Here is a 14,032-nt window from a genome sequence, read left to right as displayed (position 1 = left end):
ATGTAAACAACAAAAGATATGAACGAGCACAAAACAAATTCAATCACTGTTTAGTTTGCAAGTCAACATAAGACACAGATTAATTAGAGCAGAAATGGATGGTTTTTTCAGGTTAAAGTCTGCAAACAGATATCAGCACATTAGATTGATTTTTAAAATCCACACAGTGTTGCTCTTTGTCTCCATCAGGTGGTTAAAAAATGCCACCGTTCAGCTTTCATTTTGAGAAGAGAACAATAACCTTCACTTCTTGTCAAATTGAACAATTTACATTCAGAACTCAGGTTAAGTTTAGGCTAGAGTAAAATGTATTTCTTTGCAAATCTCGTTTAATTTTCCACACTGAATTTTATTTCTGGGTTGAATATCATGTATAGTCAACGGCTTTTGATCCCGCTTGAATTCTGCTATGAATTACACATATGATGTTTGTCAATTTAAAAGTTAATGTTCCCTCTAAAATTATTCAAATTAAACAATCTGAGAAAGTAAAATCACTCTTTTTGTTCAACAGTTAACAAGTAGATACAGTAAATCTTCTTTTTAGAGGGTGACACTTTAAAAATTCTGGACTACACTGATGTACAGGACAGGTAGTTGTCGGTATTGAATTAATTCTTTTTTGGAAGAAAAAGCCATAAACAATATAACCATATAAACAATTGGGTATTATGCTCGTCTTCAGATAAGGAGAAGTGGTTTGTGTATTATTTCTGCTGTAATAGGTCAACACACCCCAGAAGATACAATCAGTAAAATCTGAAGCACTAAACACTAAATTGGAAATGCTCTTGTCTCTTTGTTTGATTATAATATAAATCTGTTGAACTTTTGTGCCTTTTGTACTAGAGAGACACTTCTGAGTATGTTTAGATCCTTGAAATCTATACAGACAGATTAATTAGTTTTTATTTTAGTGATTTAGCTAAATTTTCTGAGCTGCTCACATCTGGACTCATTATGAGTCAGCTGCAATATTTTCTTTTCTTTTTCTTAAGTTTAGTTTATTTGTGTAAAATCTCTAACATTCACAGTAGCAGGTAAAATATGAGGTTAAAAACAATCTAATATATGTATAGTATATATTGATTGATAAATGGGGATTCAATTCAAAGAAAAAGAAAACCAAGATGAAGCAGGAGAGAAAATCTGCTGTTAGACAAGATACATCAGAGATATGCTGTAATAAAGAGAAATTACAACCAAATTAACAGTTCAGATGATAAAGATGCATAAAAAGTTACTGCAAAAAAAAAAAAAAAAATCAGTGCAAGACTTCTTACTGTTTGCACTGTTGATGAATGCAAAAAAGAAAATGTTTTACAACATCCTATATGAATTGAAAACCGAAGGCGAAAGGTATTATTATTTGACATTCATTACAATCAGGCTCCAGAACATGTCGTGTTCTCACCTTCTTTTTATTCAAACCTTTTTGTTGGGTTTTGTAGGATTATAAAACATTTGCATCAAAGACAAATACAGTTCCCATTTATAATGTCCCATAAAGGAACAAAGACATGTATTTTTATAGAGAAGTGGCTGCAGTCTTTTGTTAAATGACAAATACATGTTTTGTCTAAGATATCGTGTGTTAGTGTGAATTTGTAAAATGTAGAGAAATCAGTTGATTTAAAAGCTTTTATTATAGCACCCCCATGTGGCCAATCGATGTAGTTTTTAAGACAGTAGAAGTTGCTGGAGACAGAAAAGACACACACACACACTGCATTCACAAACACAAACTGAGCTCAAATAATTGAGACAAAAATCTGCATTACAACATTTTATTGACATTATTGAGTGTAGTTACATAAAAGTACATTTTGTTAATACATTTTGGTTCTGACTCACCAACATCTTTTTGAACCAGGTTCGATCAGTTTCTCACTTTAAGGCAACTGCACAGAAGCCACCTTGATACGATCAGAAGGTCAACGAGAGAATGATTCATTTAATCGATTGAATGAATATTTTATTGAATGAATAGCTTTTATTTAGTGAAGTTTGAATCTGGTTGGAACATTTCCTTGTCTGATACAGTCATTACATGTGAGCTAGAAATGAACTGCAGCCACTACAAAGTCCTCTTAGGCACTGATAAACACATATTTCTATTATCATCTTTAAAGTTATGCTAATACAAGACATTACATGATTAATTCAAGAGGATACATTATACATTGCTGTGTGTCTTTATTATAAAAACAGTATCTTTTTAATGTACAACGCATGTTAAAGAAACAGTTCAGTCATTCTTTATGTTCATTCAGTGAATCCACAACTGATGCTCAACACTGCAGACTGTCCTCTGTAGGTGCTTTGTTAAATAATCATTAAGGTGCAAATGAAAAATATGTCATCTCATGTCAGTGCACAGACACAAAATTTGACTTTATTTTTAATCTAATATGTTGTAAAGAACAGAGATTTTCACAGGTCCAGAGACTTGACCAGGGACCAAGTCAGGCTGGATCCTAATCTGGGGCAGATTTCCATGCATAATGTTTTGAGACCTGCTGCATGTGGCAATAAAATAGAGGTCCTTCAATAACATGAGTGTCTCATTAAAAAAATTATATAAAAAGGAAATAATAAAAATCCCTACGTTTTACTTCTCTTAGTCAACTTTCCAACCAGTGTCTTACTTTGAGCATAAAGAATGATTTGATTGCTTAATGATTGTCATTCAGTCTGATGATGTCTTGTCAAATAAATCTGTGGAATTCTGGGTAATGTAGTTGGATGAATGAATCCAGCATCTACGTGTGTGTTGTGAGAGTTTTGAAACTAAATCTCGTCAGTTGTGATATATATATATACATATATATATATATATACAGTATGTAGTATAATACATCACTGGTTCCCAACCTGGGGCCCCAACCCCCACTAGGGGTCGTCAAAGCTTCACTGGGGGTCACACGGCCTTCTTGATTTTAAGGGGTGTAAGCAAATCTTTTTAAAATATACAGTATGTCTCAACATCTCATTAATATCTGTGAAGAAAACAACTGTAAATGTAATTGTTGTTATTAAAGATATAAACTTTAAAAACTCTCATGAGGATAAGGGCACCTTAAATAGCCTCATCCTGCATTAGAAATGTACGCAGCTAAAACACCCAAAGCGCTAATAGAAAAATGGTTAAGCATCAAGGGGAAGGGAACACTGAATATGTCTGAAAGAAGCCAATGTATAATAGTTAAAAATAAAGAAATAAATAATACAGAGAATTGTATAAAATGTTATTAAAAGTATAAGGAAAACTCACCTCTGATTCTCTGCAATATTCACATGAAATAATCTGCTCAAAGTTCATCCAAATTGCTTGTTGTGTGTTCACTATTTGGGTTAATTATACAGGTATTGATTGTTCTGTACTGTTTTTGTTATGCAATCAATATAACATGAAATATCCATGAAATATGTCAGTTCGTCAGGGGTCATCAGTTTACTCAATGGTGGCATAGGAGAAGGAAAAAAGTTGGGAACCACTGTGATATAATATAATACATAACAGGAAGTCTCTAGCTTTACCCCAAACATCCCCTCAGCTCCCTCACTGGTAGAAAAATGCATTTTTCTGCAGTTAGAACAAGTGATACAGTGTAGTGTTTTTTTCTGTTTTGGTCCGTGGGGAAGTGTGTTTTTTAAGTATTACACTGAATAAGGGAAACTATTATTATGACATATAGGCCTTTTTTTTCTATTACGGTTTCACAATCAGCTTTCATTTAACTTTTAATTTGTTATTATTTATTGTATTATATGATTATTATTATTATTAATATCCTTTTATTATGATTATGATTATTATACTTTATTTGTTTTTATTTATTAATTATTGATATTGGATTTATGTATGATGTTCATGTTATGGTATGTTTTTTGTCTTGTTTTTATTTATATTAAATGATGAAATGAGTTGTATCATGAAGAACAAATTACATGCATGGATGAAATGAGTTAACAAATAAAAAGTAAAAAAAAAAAGAAAAATATACTGTGTAGTCTGATCTCGGCATTATGTGGGATGATTTTGATATTACGTCACTTGCTCCTCCACATTTCACAGACTGATCAGATCTAAAATGGTGATGTTAGCTCTATAGGAAAAAGAAGAATGGAAACGTTGTCCCCCACATGTCCTCTGTAACCCGTCTTCCTCCCCTGCAGACCGTACTCTTCATCATTCACTGGCGTCTCAGGAGTTTGGAGAAGAATCCCTCAGAGGCCGGTTTGTCGCTCTGGGTCGGAGCCTCCTCTTTGGCTTGGGCCTTCACCTCTCCCAGCCCCAGCTCCCCCTCCAGCTGCTCCAGCTCCGACTGATCCAGCAGCTCAAAGTCCTCCACCTCGCTGTCCGACTCCTCGGTCAGCTCCAGCAGCCTGGTGGATTCTGGGCGTCTTGACCGCTCTCGGTGTTCGCTCGCCAATGTGATGCCGACAGCCGCTTCTATCCTCTCCTGGATGGCGGCTGTGACTGCGGCGGCGATGACGTCGCCCGCCATCTGGTTGACCAATTCAAGAGCGCTGGAGGCGGGTTGGTCTTTTTGTGGAGGAGGTGTATGCTTGGATTTGATTGGCTGTTGGGACTGAGGGTGAGGCGAGGGAAGGCCGAGGCTGAGGTCATCGTCGTCGTCGCCGTTCGTCGTGCCGTTGTCAAGAGACGGGAATTCAGGGAGGCCGCCAGTGAATACTTCTTCTCTGTCGAGGTCTGTGAGGATGAGTTAAAGTTAACAAAGGTTAAGATATATATATATACACAAAAACAGCAAGAATTTGATGAGCAGTGGCCAATACAGAGTTACCAAATGTACCTTCTGAGTTCTCAGTCTGTGGTGTGTGTCCTTCTGACAGGTTGAATGTACCGTTGTCTGTCCATGTCACATCAGACACCTCTGTATCCGACACAGACATTTCCTTACACACTGTGGAGTCGAGCTGCAGGAAGGAAACACATGGAGAAGTCAGATTTTAGGGCGCAGTAACAGTCTATGCATTGCACTTGATTTATAGTTAAAGGATAGGTTCACATTTTTTTCAAGTCCAGCTGAATACAATACTCACATGTCCATATGTACAATGTAATCCAATCCAATGTAATGATGGGGGACAAAATCTACAGTCCTTATTCTAAGTAAAAATGCATCGTTCAATTGAAGTTCAATTGAAGCTACTATGAGACTTAAGCTGTTGAGGATGAGGATGTTTTTAAAAAAAAAGAACTATCCTTTAAAGGCCCCAACATTAGGCCCCATTTACACCTAGTACTAACATGTGATCTGTATCTGGATACATTATCTGGATAATAATATCCAATCTATGGGTCTTTGCATTCACACCTAGTATTAAAATGCGTTTTCATTTTCTCAATTTCTCAAAAGAGTGTAAATTTGGGGGTCAGGTGGTCAAAAAGGCCCCAACAGTTTTTCCCTCAGAGCGGGTTTATTCTGCCAGAAGCTCAGATTTAACTTAACCAGCAAGGAGAAATGTTTTTTTGGGAAAGTCAAGGCTTGAATAATTCAAGACAAGTCCAAGTCAAGAGTCTGAATTCTGTCTGGACAAATTCGATGTTGTGTCACAGGTTGAGATGTCAAGATGCAAGTCTTTCATTTCCTTGAATTCTTCCACATCACACCTGTGTAAGTTGTATATTGGACCATAATTGGCTCCGAACTTGTTATGATGTCACAAATTGTGCTCATAGGCACACTTGTTAAACTGAGATTTAAGGTGAACACAGAGAAACTTTCCTCTTTCAATAGATGAAGGGGCAAGAAGAAAAAACATGTTTTTAAATGGAGGGGCACTTCAAATATTCAAATTATGTAGCTTTGCAAGACCTGCCTGTCGCTGTCTAATTCATTTGTTATTGTTCCAGGATTTTAACAGCTCAATATCTTGAGACTTAAAGGTTTTTGAGCTTAAAGGTTCAATATTTACCTTGGAAACAGTTTGACAAGCAGCTGACTTCTGCTGATTTCCAGTAAGGGGACCTTGTGCTAAGATTTTCAAGTCTCACAGGTGTTTGGCTTGACAAGCAACCTTCAAAAAGTATCTTTTGGCCTTCGGTTTGGCACAGGCCTTGATGCTGATGTGGATCATGTGTATCGAATTTCAATTAGCTTTAACTGGAACCTGACAGTCAACAGAGGCATAATTAGATTGAGATGAGATGATCAGCCAACCTTGGGAAACATGGAGGAGAGGTCCGACTCGATGCCCTCTTTCTCGGTCTGAGCCTGCATGAGTCTTTTCTCTGCAAGGAAGAAAACAAGGACGGCACTGATTTACTTTTTTTGAAACACAAAAGTATGGATGTTAGTGTTATATGGATGTTGCTTAAGATTTATTGGTAGTGTTAATATTGTGCCATTTTGTATCTTTCTAATCTGTCTAATGCTTTTTCTTTTCGGACTGGTGATGCATGTGCTTCATGTTAGTTAAAGGTGCTCATCAGTCAAACCTGATCATCTGTAGTCCTCTGAATGGATGATTGAGGCAGCCTTTTGTATGTATATATACAGCATATTTGGAAGTGTTAAGATGCTCCCCATATACCCGATGAAGGTTGGATGGACCGAATGTTGTGTAGGACTTCTTCTCATTGTGTATTTTTGTGTTGAAAGAATGAAGACGTGTAGACTATAATCAACATTCAATGCACATGACTACAATCTGGAGGTGTTTTGACAACTCTGTTCTTTCTCATAGTGCACTGATATAAAAGTCTTCCACCACTGCCGCCCAGTGGTGGAAGAAGTACTTAGATCCTTTACTTAGATCCTTTACTTAAGTAAAAGTACATAAGCAGTAGCAGTAAAATGTAGTTAAAGTATTGCAGTAAAAGTAGTGGTTTGGTCCCTCTGACTGATATATTATTATATATGACATCATTAGATTATTAATAGTGAAGCATCAGTGTTAGAGCAGCATGTTACTGTTGTAGCTGCTGGAGGTGGAGCTAGTTTCAACTACTTTATATACAATTAGATAGTTTAGTCCAGTGGTTCCCAACCTAGGGGTTGGGCCCCTCCAAGGGGTCACCAGATAAATCTGAGGGGTTGTGAGATGATTAATGGAAAAGGAAAGAAGGAAAAACAAAGTTCTGATACACAAATCTGTTTTCAGTTTTTGGACATTTTCTTTCATTTTTGATTTTTGGTGAAATATTGGATCATTTGAACATTTATTGAAATGAAACCATGCGAGAAGTTTAGAAGGAAAAATCACTATTTGGTGGAGCTGTTAACAACTCATAGACATTTGAAATGTGACCCCGACTACACACTGCTTTTTGTAAGACGTCAAAAGCCAAAAAGCCTAACTAATACGTTCAAAAAAGTCATGCAGCCACTCTGATTAGGCAACTTAAGTGCCCTACCGATCTAACACTGTGGATTTTTTTTTCATGGAGGATGTGGGGGGGTTGTTAAGGTATATCTGCCATCCCCTGGGAATTTACAAATTCAGCGCCTATGTCGCTACAATTGCCAGCTGTTATAAACTAAAAGAAATTTCACCATGAAAGCATACTTTAGCTCTTTCTTGCAAGTGATCTGTTTTCATTTTCAGTTTGTTTTCAGAAGACAAACTGGTTAGTTAGCAACAGCTTTAAGAGTGGTCATAAAAAGTCATGAGCACCACATGGAAACTAAAATCAAAGAACAAGTAAAATACAGTTCAGCCTCTACTGATTAACTGACTGCTGATCTCTTTGAAAGTGAAGAGCAGAAACAATGAGCACTTTGCACGATGCAATGATGCTGACGGAGTGAAAACTAACTGTAAGACAGAACGTGTTGATATACAGTATATTTCATATTTTGCATGTATAGTAGGTACCATGATTCTCTTTGATTTTCCGAAGGAGCTCTCCAAGGCCAAAGTCCAGCTTCTGCAGAACTGGCTCCAGCCACAAACCGACCTCATGAGATGAAATCAGAGGCCACAGGAAGACGCCCAGCACTGCAGAGAGACGTCAGGACAGAAAATAAGAGAAAGTAAGTGTTTGTTTCAAAAAAAATAGATCTGTTGTTTCTTAATCACAATTTGCACTGACCTGTGGCATTTTCAATGAATGATTGTTAACTGGTGAAGTTTGTATCTTAGCTCCTACTGGATGTCAATTTAACCAAAACCACAATAACAAATATGTGGCCAATGGATCAGTTAATCAGTATGGTCTGACTTACACTGGATTTTAAAGGCAAATACCAATATTTGACAATGTACATAAACATATAAACACACAAATGTGACATGGAACCCATAAATAAAGAATTGGTACCAAAACATGTACAAAGCAGGACATTTTTTACAGTTGAAAAATAAACTCTTCGGTGCTCTCTGGTGGACAAACTATGTAACAGAGACACTGTTTTTAATTACCTCAAATATACTGAATTTTTGACATTTCTGTACTGCAATTTCTTGTTACTTACCAGCTGAAAAACTATACAGTATATTGTATAACGATATATTGGCTCAAATGAATTATCAGTTGGGCTCTATTCAGATGTAATGAATATGCTACAACAAAATCAGAGCATATATCAGTGCAGTGTGATAACAGTCTCTTCATGTGTTTTTAAAGTTTTCAAGTTCAAGTTTTTAAAGAGATCCCTGCCAGACATGTTGTAAGACATATAAAAAATACTCTGCTTTGGATGATAATTTGTATCTGATATGGTTTTTTACACAAAAAAGTTCAATTACAGTACCTTGTTATTATTATTATTATTATCATTAAAAATCTACAATCTATGAATATGTAAACATTTTTTATTTCAAAGGTTTTCCTGCTGGACACAAGATGTCTCCTAATTCACTGTAAAGTCCATTCAGTGTTTGTGCACTGGAGGCTTCAAGTTTCCACATCACACTTGTAATGTAAGTTACATACTGGACCACGATTGGCTCCAAACTATAAGTGACGTCATAAATCATGGTACACGTGTTCAACTGAGATTTAAGTCGAGCACAGAAAAACTTTCCTCCTTCAGCAGATGAATGTGAAAACAAACTCTGTATGTGCATCATTCAGCACAGAGAAGAGAACATCCAACTGAAGGAACAAGAAAAACACATTTTGGATTGGAGGGGGACTATAAATTAACTTACCTAGAATATATGAGATAACAATCCCTGGAATGTAGCGTCCTAAGACAGCAAAGAAGGTACACAAACTGCAAACCAGCAAGCAAAACTACAAGAGAAAGGAAGCAAACACAAGAAGAATGACAGAAAAAAATGTATACTGATATATTCTCTTCTCATGCAGAGACCGTGAGTATCAGATACTTTCTTGAACACATTGAAGGAATAGTTTGACATTTTGGGAAATACGCTTATTCTTTTCTTGATGAACTCCCCTTAAAAAAACAAACTGTTGTTTTTACATTTCTGTTTGTGTACAGATTATACAAAGAAAATACATATTAATTAGTGGGCTTTAGTGAGGTATGGTAGGTTGATAGGTGTATTGTTAACTTTGGAGAGAACCAGCCTGGCTCTTTCCCCTGCTTCTAGTCATTATGCTATGTGAGAGTGGTATTAAAAGAGTACGGTCTCGACCTGCTCTATGTGAAAAGTGCCCTGAGATGACTTTTGTTGTGATTTGGCGCTATATAAATAAAAATTGATTGATTGATAATCTCAAAGCCAATAAGCATTTTCTCATATTGTTAAACTTTAAACTATTCATTTAAAATGCTGCAAATAATTACATGGTCATGGAGGGAATTTTTTATACAAATTTAATCATGCAGTACGACTTCTGTTGTCTCTAATAATATATCTAATAACATCTAATAAGCTAATGTAGACGGTCAAATGGAATAAAACTGTATTTTGAGAATTTAAGAATTGAGAAAGCACAAATAAAACTTAATATTAAAACAGATATCTTTCAAAACTTTCAAGATAAATCATTACATCTTTTGATATTTTGCATCACTGATAATTAAGTGTAATTACACCCAATTCACAAACTTTGAATCACAGACTGTTGAAACTCCATGGTTTCAAGAACAAGAACAAACTTTTCAAACACCCATTGTAATTTCAAACTGAACCAAAATTAAGCCACTGCATAGATTAATTAATTTCTTAATTCATTAAGCACACGAAAAAATTCCCTATGGGGACAATAAAGTATATCATTTTTTCTTTAAACAAAGGCTGGATTCTTTTGACTATTTATTCCAGTGTAAAAGTGAGAAAACTTTCATAATTTCAAGTCAAGTAAATTTCAAGTATTTACATTCAAGTCCAGTTGCCCTCGATTCAACCCTCCTTGGATAACCATGACCTGGATGACTGACACAGACAAGTAAACTCCAAGTTTACTTGACTTCCAAGTGGAGGTTTGCACATTATATAGAGGGCTCTTGAATGCTCAGACAAGTTTTCGCTCAAATCTGCTCCACCAAAGTCCTAGTGAGTGATGAAGTACTGTATGTATGTATCTGAATGGGCAAAATACCTCAGGAAGCCTGACAACCATATGCTTCTCTGCTCTATTGTAGTAACTCAGTGAATGGTTGACCTTAGTCTGGGGTCATCGGCCGTCTCTGGCTCACCTTGCCAGGGTTTTGCTGTTTGAAAGCTGATGTCTCCTGGAGGAAGAGTCTGAGGGAGTCGCTGAGCTGAAGTCCAGTCCCAGACCGGCTGTCCTGGCCTGAGTCAATAATCTCCCAGCTACAGGGGGAAGAAAGGCAAAAGCAATTTTAGTCATCTTTCAAAATGGCTGACAGAAATTTTAATTTCCAATGTCTTGCTTGCAGCATCTAAAGCAAATCAGCTTAGTTTCTTTTCCCCTGACTCCTAGAAAAGTCCTAGAGAGGAAGGCAAGAAGAAGTCGAGTATATGGTTGAGTATTGAAGGTGTCTGACTTTGATACTGGAGCCAAGGGATTGTGTCCTACCATTGGTTTCATTAATGACGATCTTTCTCTTATGTTATCCAAGCAGTTTTAATTGCCCAAACTTGAAACAAATGAAAATGCTGGAGGTGATCGTGGTGTCTTGGTTTGGCCGATGGAAGTAGATGATCATCAGAACATCCAAATAGGTCTTTTATTTTGTCACTGTAGTATGAGGATTGGACTTATCCTTCAAAAATATATTTTCTTTCACTTAGAGCTGAAGTGTATAGTGGATTAATTGATCAGTTAATTAACAGAAAACTAATAAACAACAACTCAGTCAATTATAAAACATTTGCAAGTTCCAGCATCTAAAAGGTGATAATAATCCGCTTTTCTCTGATTTATTGTTGTATATTGAATACCTTGAACGTTGACTGTTGGTCGAAACAAATAAAACACTTTGAAGACACAAGCTTGGGCACTGGGAACTTATGGCCATTTTTGTAGAGCCTCTGATAATTCTCTATAGCTTCATCACTACGAGCGACACCCTTCACAGTTGTTTGGTCCAGTATCCTCCACCTGAAGACAATCTCCAAAATCAAGTCTTTCCTCTTACTTCATTAGCTGGATAAATATTTGGTTTCTCTTTGGAGTCTCCTCCAGCACTCTGCCATTATCTGACTCAAATTTGCGCTTCCACAGTCTAGATTTTAAAATAATGTCTTGAAAATCTGTACAGCACTTTGTTCAACATTGCTTTAAATTTGCTTTACAAACAAACTGAGTTGACTTGTTGGTATGCATGGATGATCACCTTGTAATTATTGATATGAAATGCAGTGACTGCATTATAAATAGTATCAGCATTTGACTTGACCAAGAAAGGGACTGAAGAGGTTTATTTGAAGGCTTAGAATTCTACTGGTTGAGGGTCATTGATAAAATTTAGTACAAGAAATAAAAGCCAGTCCAATGCAAATGTCATAGTCTAAATTAAGAAGCCTACAATAAAACTGGCAAGATGACTTAACAGACAGGTGGCAGATGGGAAAGTGCTTTTCAGGCTGTGGTCAAGTGGCTAGCTCTGGGGCTGAAAAGTGAAGCCAATGCGGAAGTGCCTTAAACCTGCATTCTTTCTAATGGCCAGCAGGGGGCGACCCTATGGGCTGCAAAAAGAAGTTTGATTGTATAGAAGTCTATGAGAAAAATGACCACACTTCTCACTTGATTTATTACCTCAGTAAATATTTTCCTAATGTGTTTAAGGTCTCAATCACTAGTTTCAAGTCTTCTTCAATTCAGCTTGATATTCATTTTGTAAATTATGATCCCATTTAGATTAAAATAGACAACAAAGCAGGGTATGCTTTAGGGCATGACTACCTTGTGATTGACTAGTTGCTACCATGGTGACCTGTCAATTTAGATACATGTGTAGCAACATTGGTTATGTATTGTAATTGCAGACTCTATGAGTATAGGTGTAGCCCTCTAAGAGCTGTCGCTATTTCAGTGTATTTTCAGTTCATGAAAGTTAAGTGTAACATTTTGGTCACCTAAAAAGTCTTGTTCAGCATTCAATTGTACTAAAAGACCTTCTAAGGAGTCAGTTTTTCCAGTATGTTCATTTAGTTTTAAGCCTGTTTTTTGCTAGCCAAAATTAGCATCTCAATTAATATCACAGTAAACATTTATTACAGATGCACCTTGCTGACCAAGCCAGCTAGCAAGTGCTATTGTTAGGGTTAGCTCCACTCTCTCATCCAAATATGGTCATTTCTGGCTCCAAAAAACCAAGATGGTGACAGCCAAAATGCCAAACTCAAGGCCTCAAAACAGTAGTCTACAAATCAGTGTGTGACATCATGGTGGCTACGTCCACTTCTTTTATACTCTATGGCTGTGGTACCTCTAGGAATCCTGAGCCACCTGGTGAGGTATGAAAGTTTCCAGGTTGGGAGTTCCCAAAAATCATCTCCCCGTTTAAGCTCTACTATCATGCTCCCTCCTGATTCACATAAAACAGCTATAAAAAGCACATGTGTGGCTATGATAAATCGATATATAAATAGAATAGAAGTCCTGTCTCTGTTCCACTAGCTTAACTGGCTGTAACCCAAAAGGTTTTGTCATTGGGAGTTTCCTTAACCAATCTTTTAGAGAGGGGGGGGGGCAATTATCAATGTGTTGGCATTCAAAAACAACATATCCCATGATGTTTTTAAAGCATAATAGTGTTCAAATTTTGGAACAAAGAAAACAATCTTTCAGTGTAAGACTAGGCTACAGTGTAGTAACTGTCTCTACAGGGTTCATCACATTAAATCACGCTGGCTAAATTTAAGTCCAACAGAGGATGGAGACCACATGTCCTGTGAAAGCAGTTGTACTGGATACAGCTGGTGTGAAATCACCATGGAGATCTGGTTACTACAACAGCTGAGCAGGTTTCCACCAGTTAACACAACTGTGAGGTTCCTGCGCTAAGTGGAAAGCATGTGTGTGGTCCACAAGAGGGTATAAACAAAGTAAACTGCCATTAGTTTTGCAGGTCTTTGGTCGTAAACCCAAATATTCAGCAAATTAATACTTTCATTTGATGATGGCACAAAATTCTGTGCCAGTCAATCAAAAGTGAAAACTTTGACCCGGTGGCACTAGAGAAGATGTGTCAAGGAATCACCCGAGTGATGGCAATTCATCCTAAGGGGGACATGAATTTGTGCACCAAATTTCATGGTCATTCATCTGATAGTTGTTGAGATATTTCAGTTTGGACAAAAGTGGTGGACAGACCAATCAACATTGCTATTCCATAGTTAAAAATTTAATTTAGATTAAAAAACTGGCGATTAGCATCAATCTAAAGATACTTGTACATTTTGCAATAGCCTTGAAGACCCTATTAGAGCTGCAACAATTAGTCAATTGATTAATCAATTAGTCAACTGCCAGGAAATTAATGAGTGAATAATCATTAAAGCCATATTTTTTTTAGCAAAAATCGCAAAACTTCACTGGTTCTAGCTTCCCAAATGTGAATATTATCTGATTTTCATAATGATCTATGATAATAAACTGATTATCTTTGGGTTTTAGACAATAGTCAGACAAACAAGACATTCTGAAAGTACCCATGGGCTCTGGGAACTTTTT

General features: G+C 36.7%; 1 protein-coding gene across 3 annotated transcripts in view; it reads right to left on the bottom strand.

Annotated features, from left to right (window-relative positions):
• Window positions 1-1,773: 1,773 nt before the first annotated feature.
• Window positions 1,774-14,032, bottom strand: part of retreg1 (reticulophagy regulator 1) — a 31,063-nt gene continuing 18,804 nt past the window's right edge. For all 3 annotated transcript variants that reach the window (XM_044368037.1, XM_044368039.1, XM_044368038.1), the window contains 6 exons: window positions 10,587-10,704; window positions 9,127-9,211; window positions 7,849-7,971; window positions 6,192-6,262; window positions 4,821-4,944; window positions 1,774-4,717 (listed from right to left, as the gene is read on the bottom strand). In XM_044368037.1, the coding sequence (XP_044223972.1) occupies window positions 4,197-4,717; window positions 4,821-4,944; window positions 6,192-6,262; window positions 7,849-7,971; window positions 9,127-9,211; window positions 10,587-10,704 (1,042 nt within the window). In that variant the 3' untranslated portion in view covers window positions 1,774-4,196. The remainder of the gene's footprint in view (window positions 4,718-4,820; window positions 4,945-6,191; window positions 6,263-7,848; window positions 7,972-9,126; window positions 9,212-10,586; window positions 10,705-14,032) is intronic.

This window comes from Thunnus albacares, chromosome 12, assembly GCF_914725855.1.
Source record: "Thunnus albacares chromosome 12, fThuAlb1.1, whole genome shotgun sequence".
Classification (NCBI taxonomy): Eukaryota; Metazoa; Chordata; class Actinopteri; order Scombriformes; family Scombridae; genus Thunnus; species Thunnus albacares.
The sequence above is the reverse complement of the archived record's forward strand: the minus strand, read 5'-3'. Positions and strand labels throughout refer to the sequence as shown.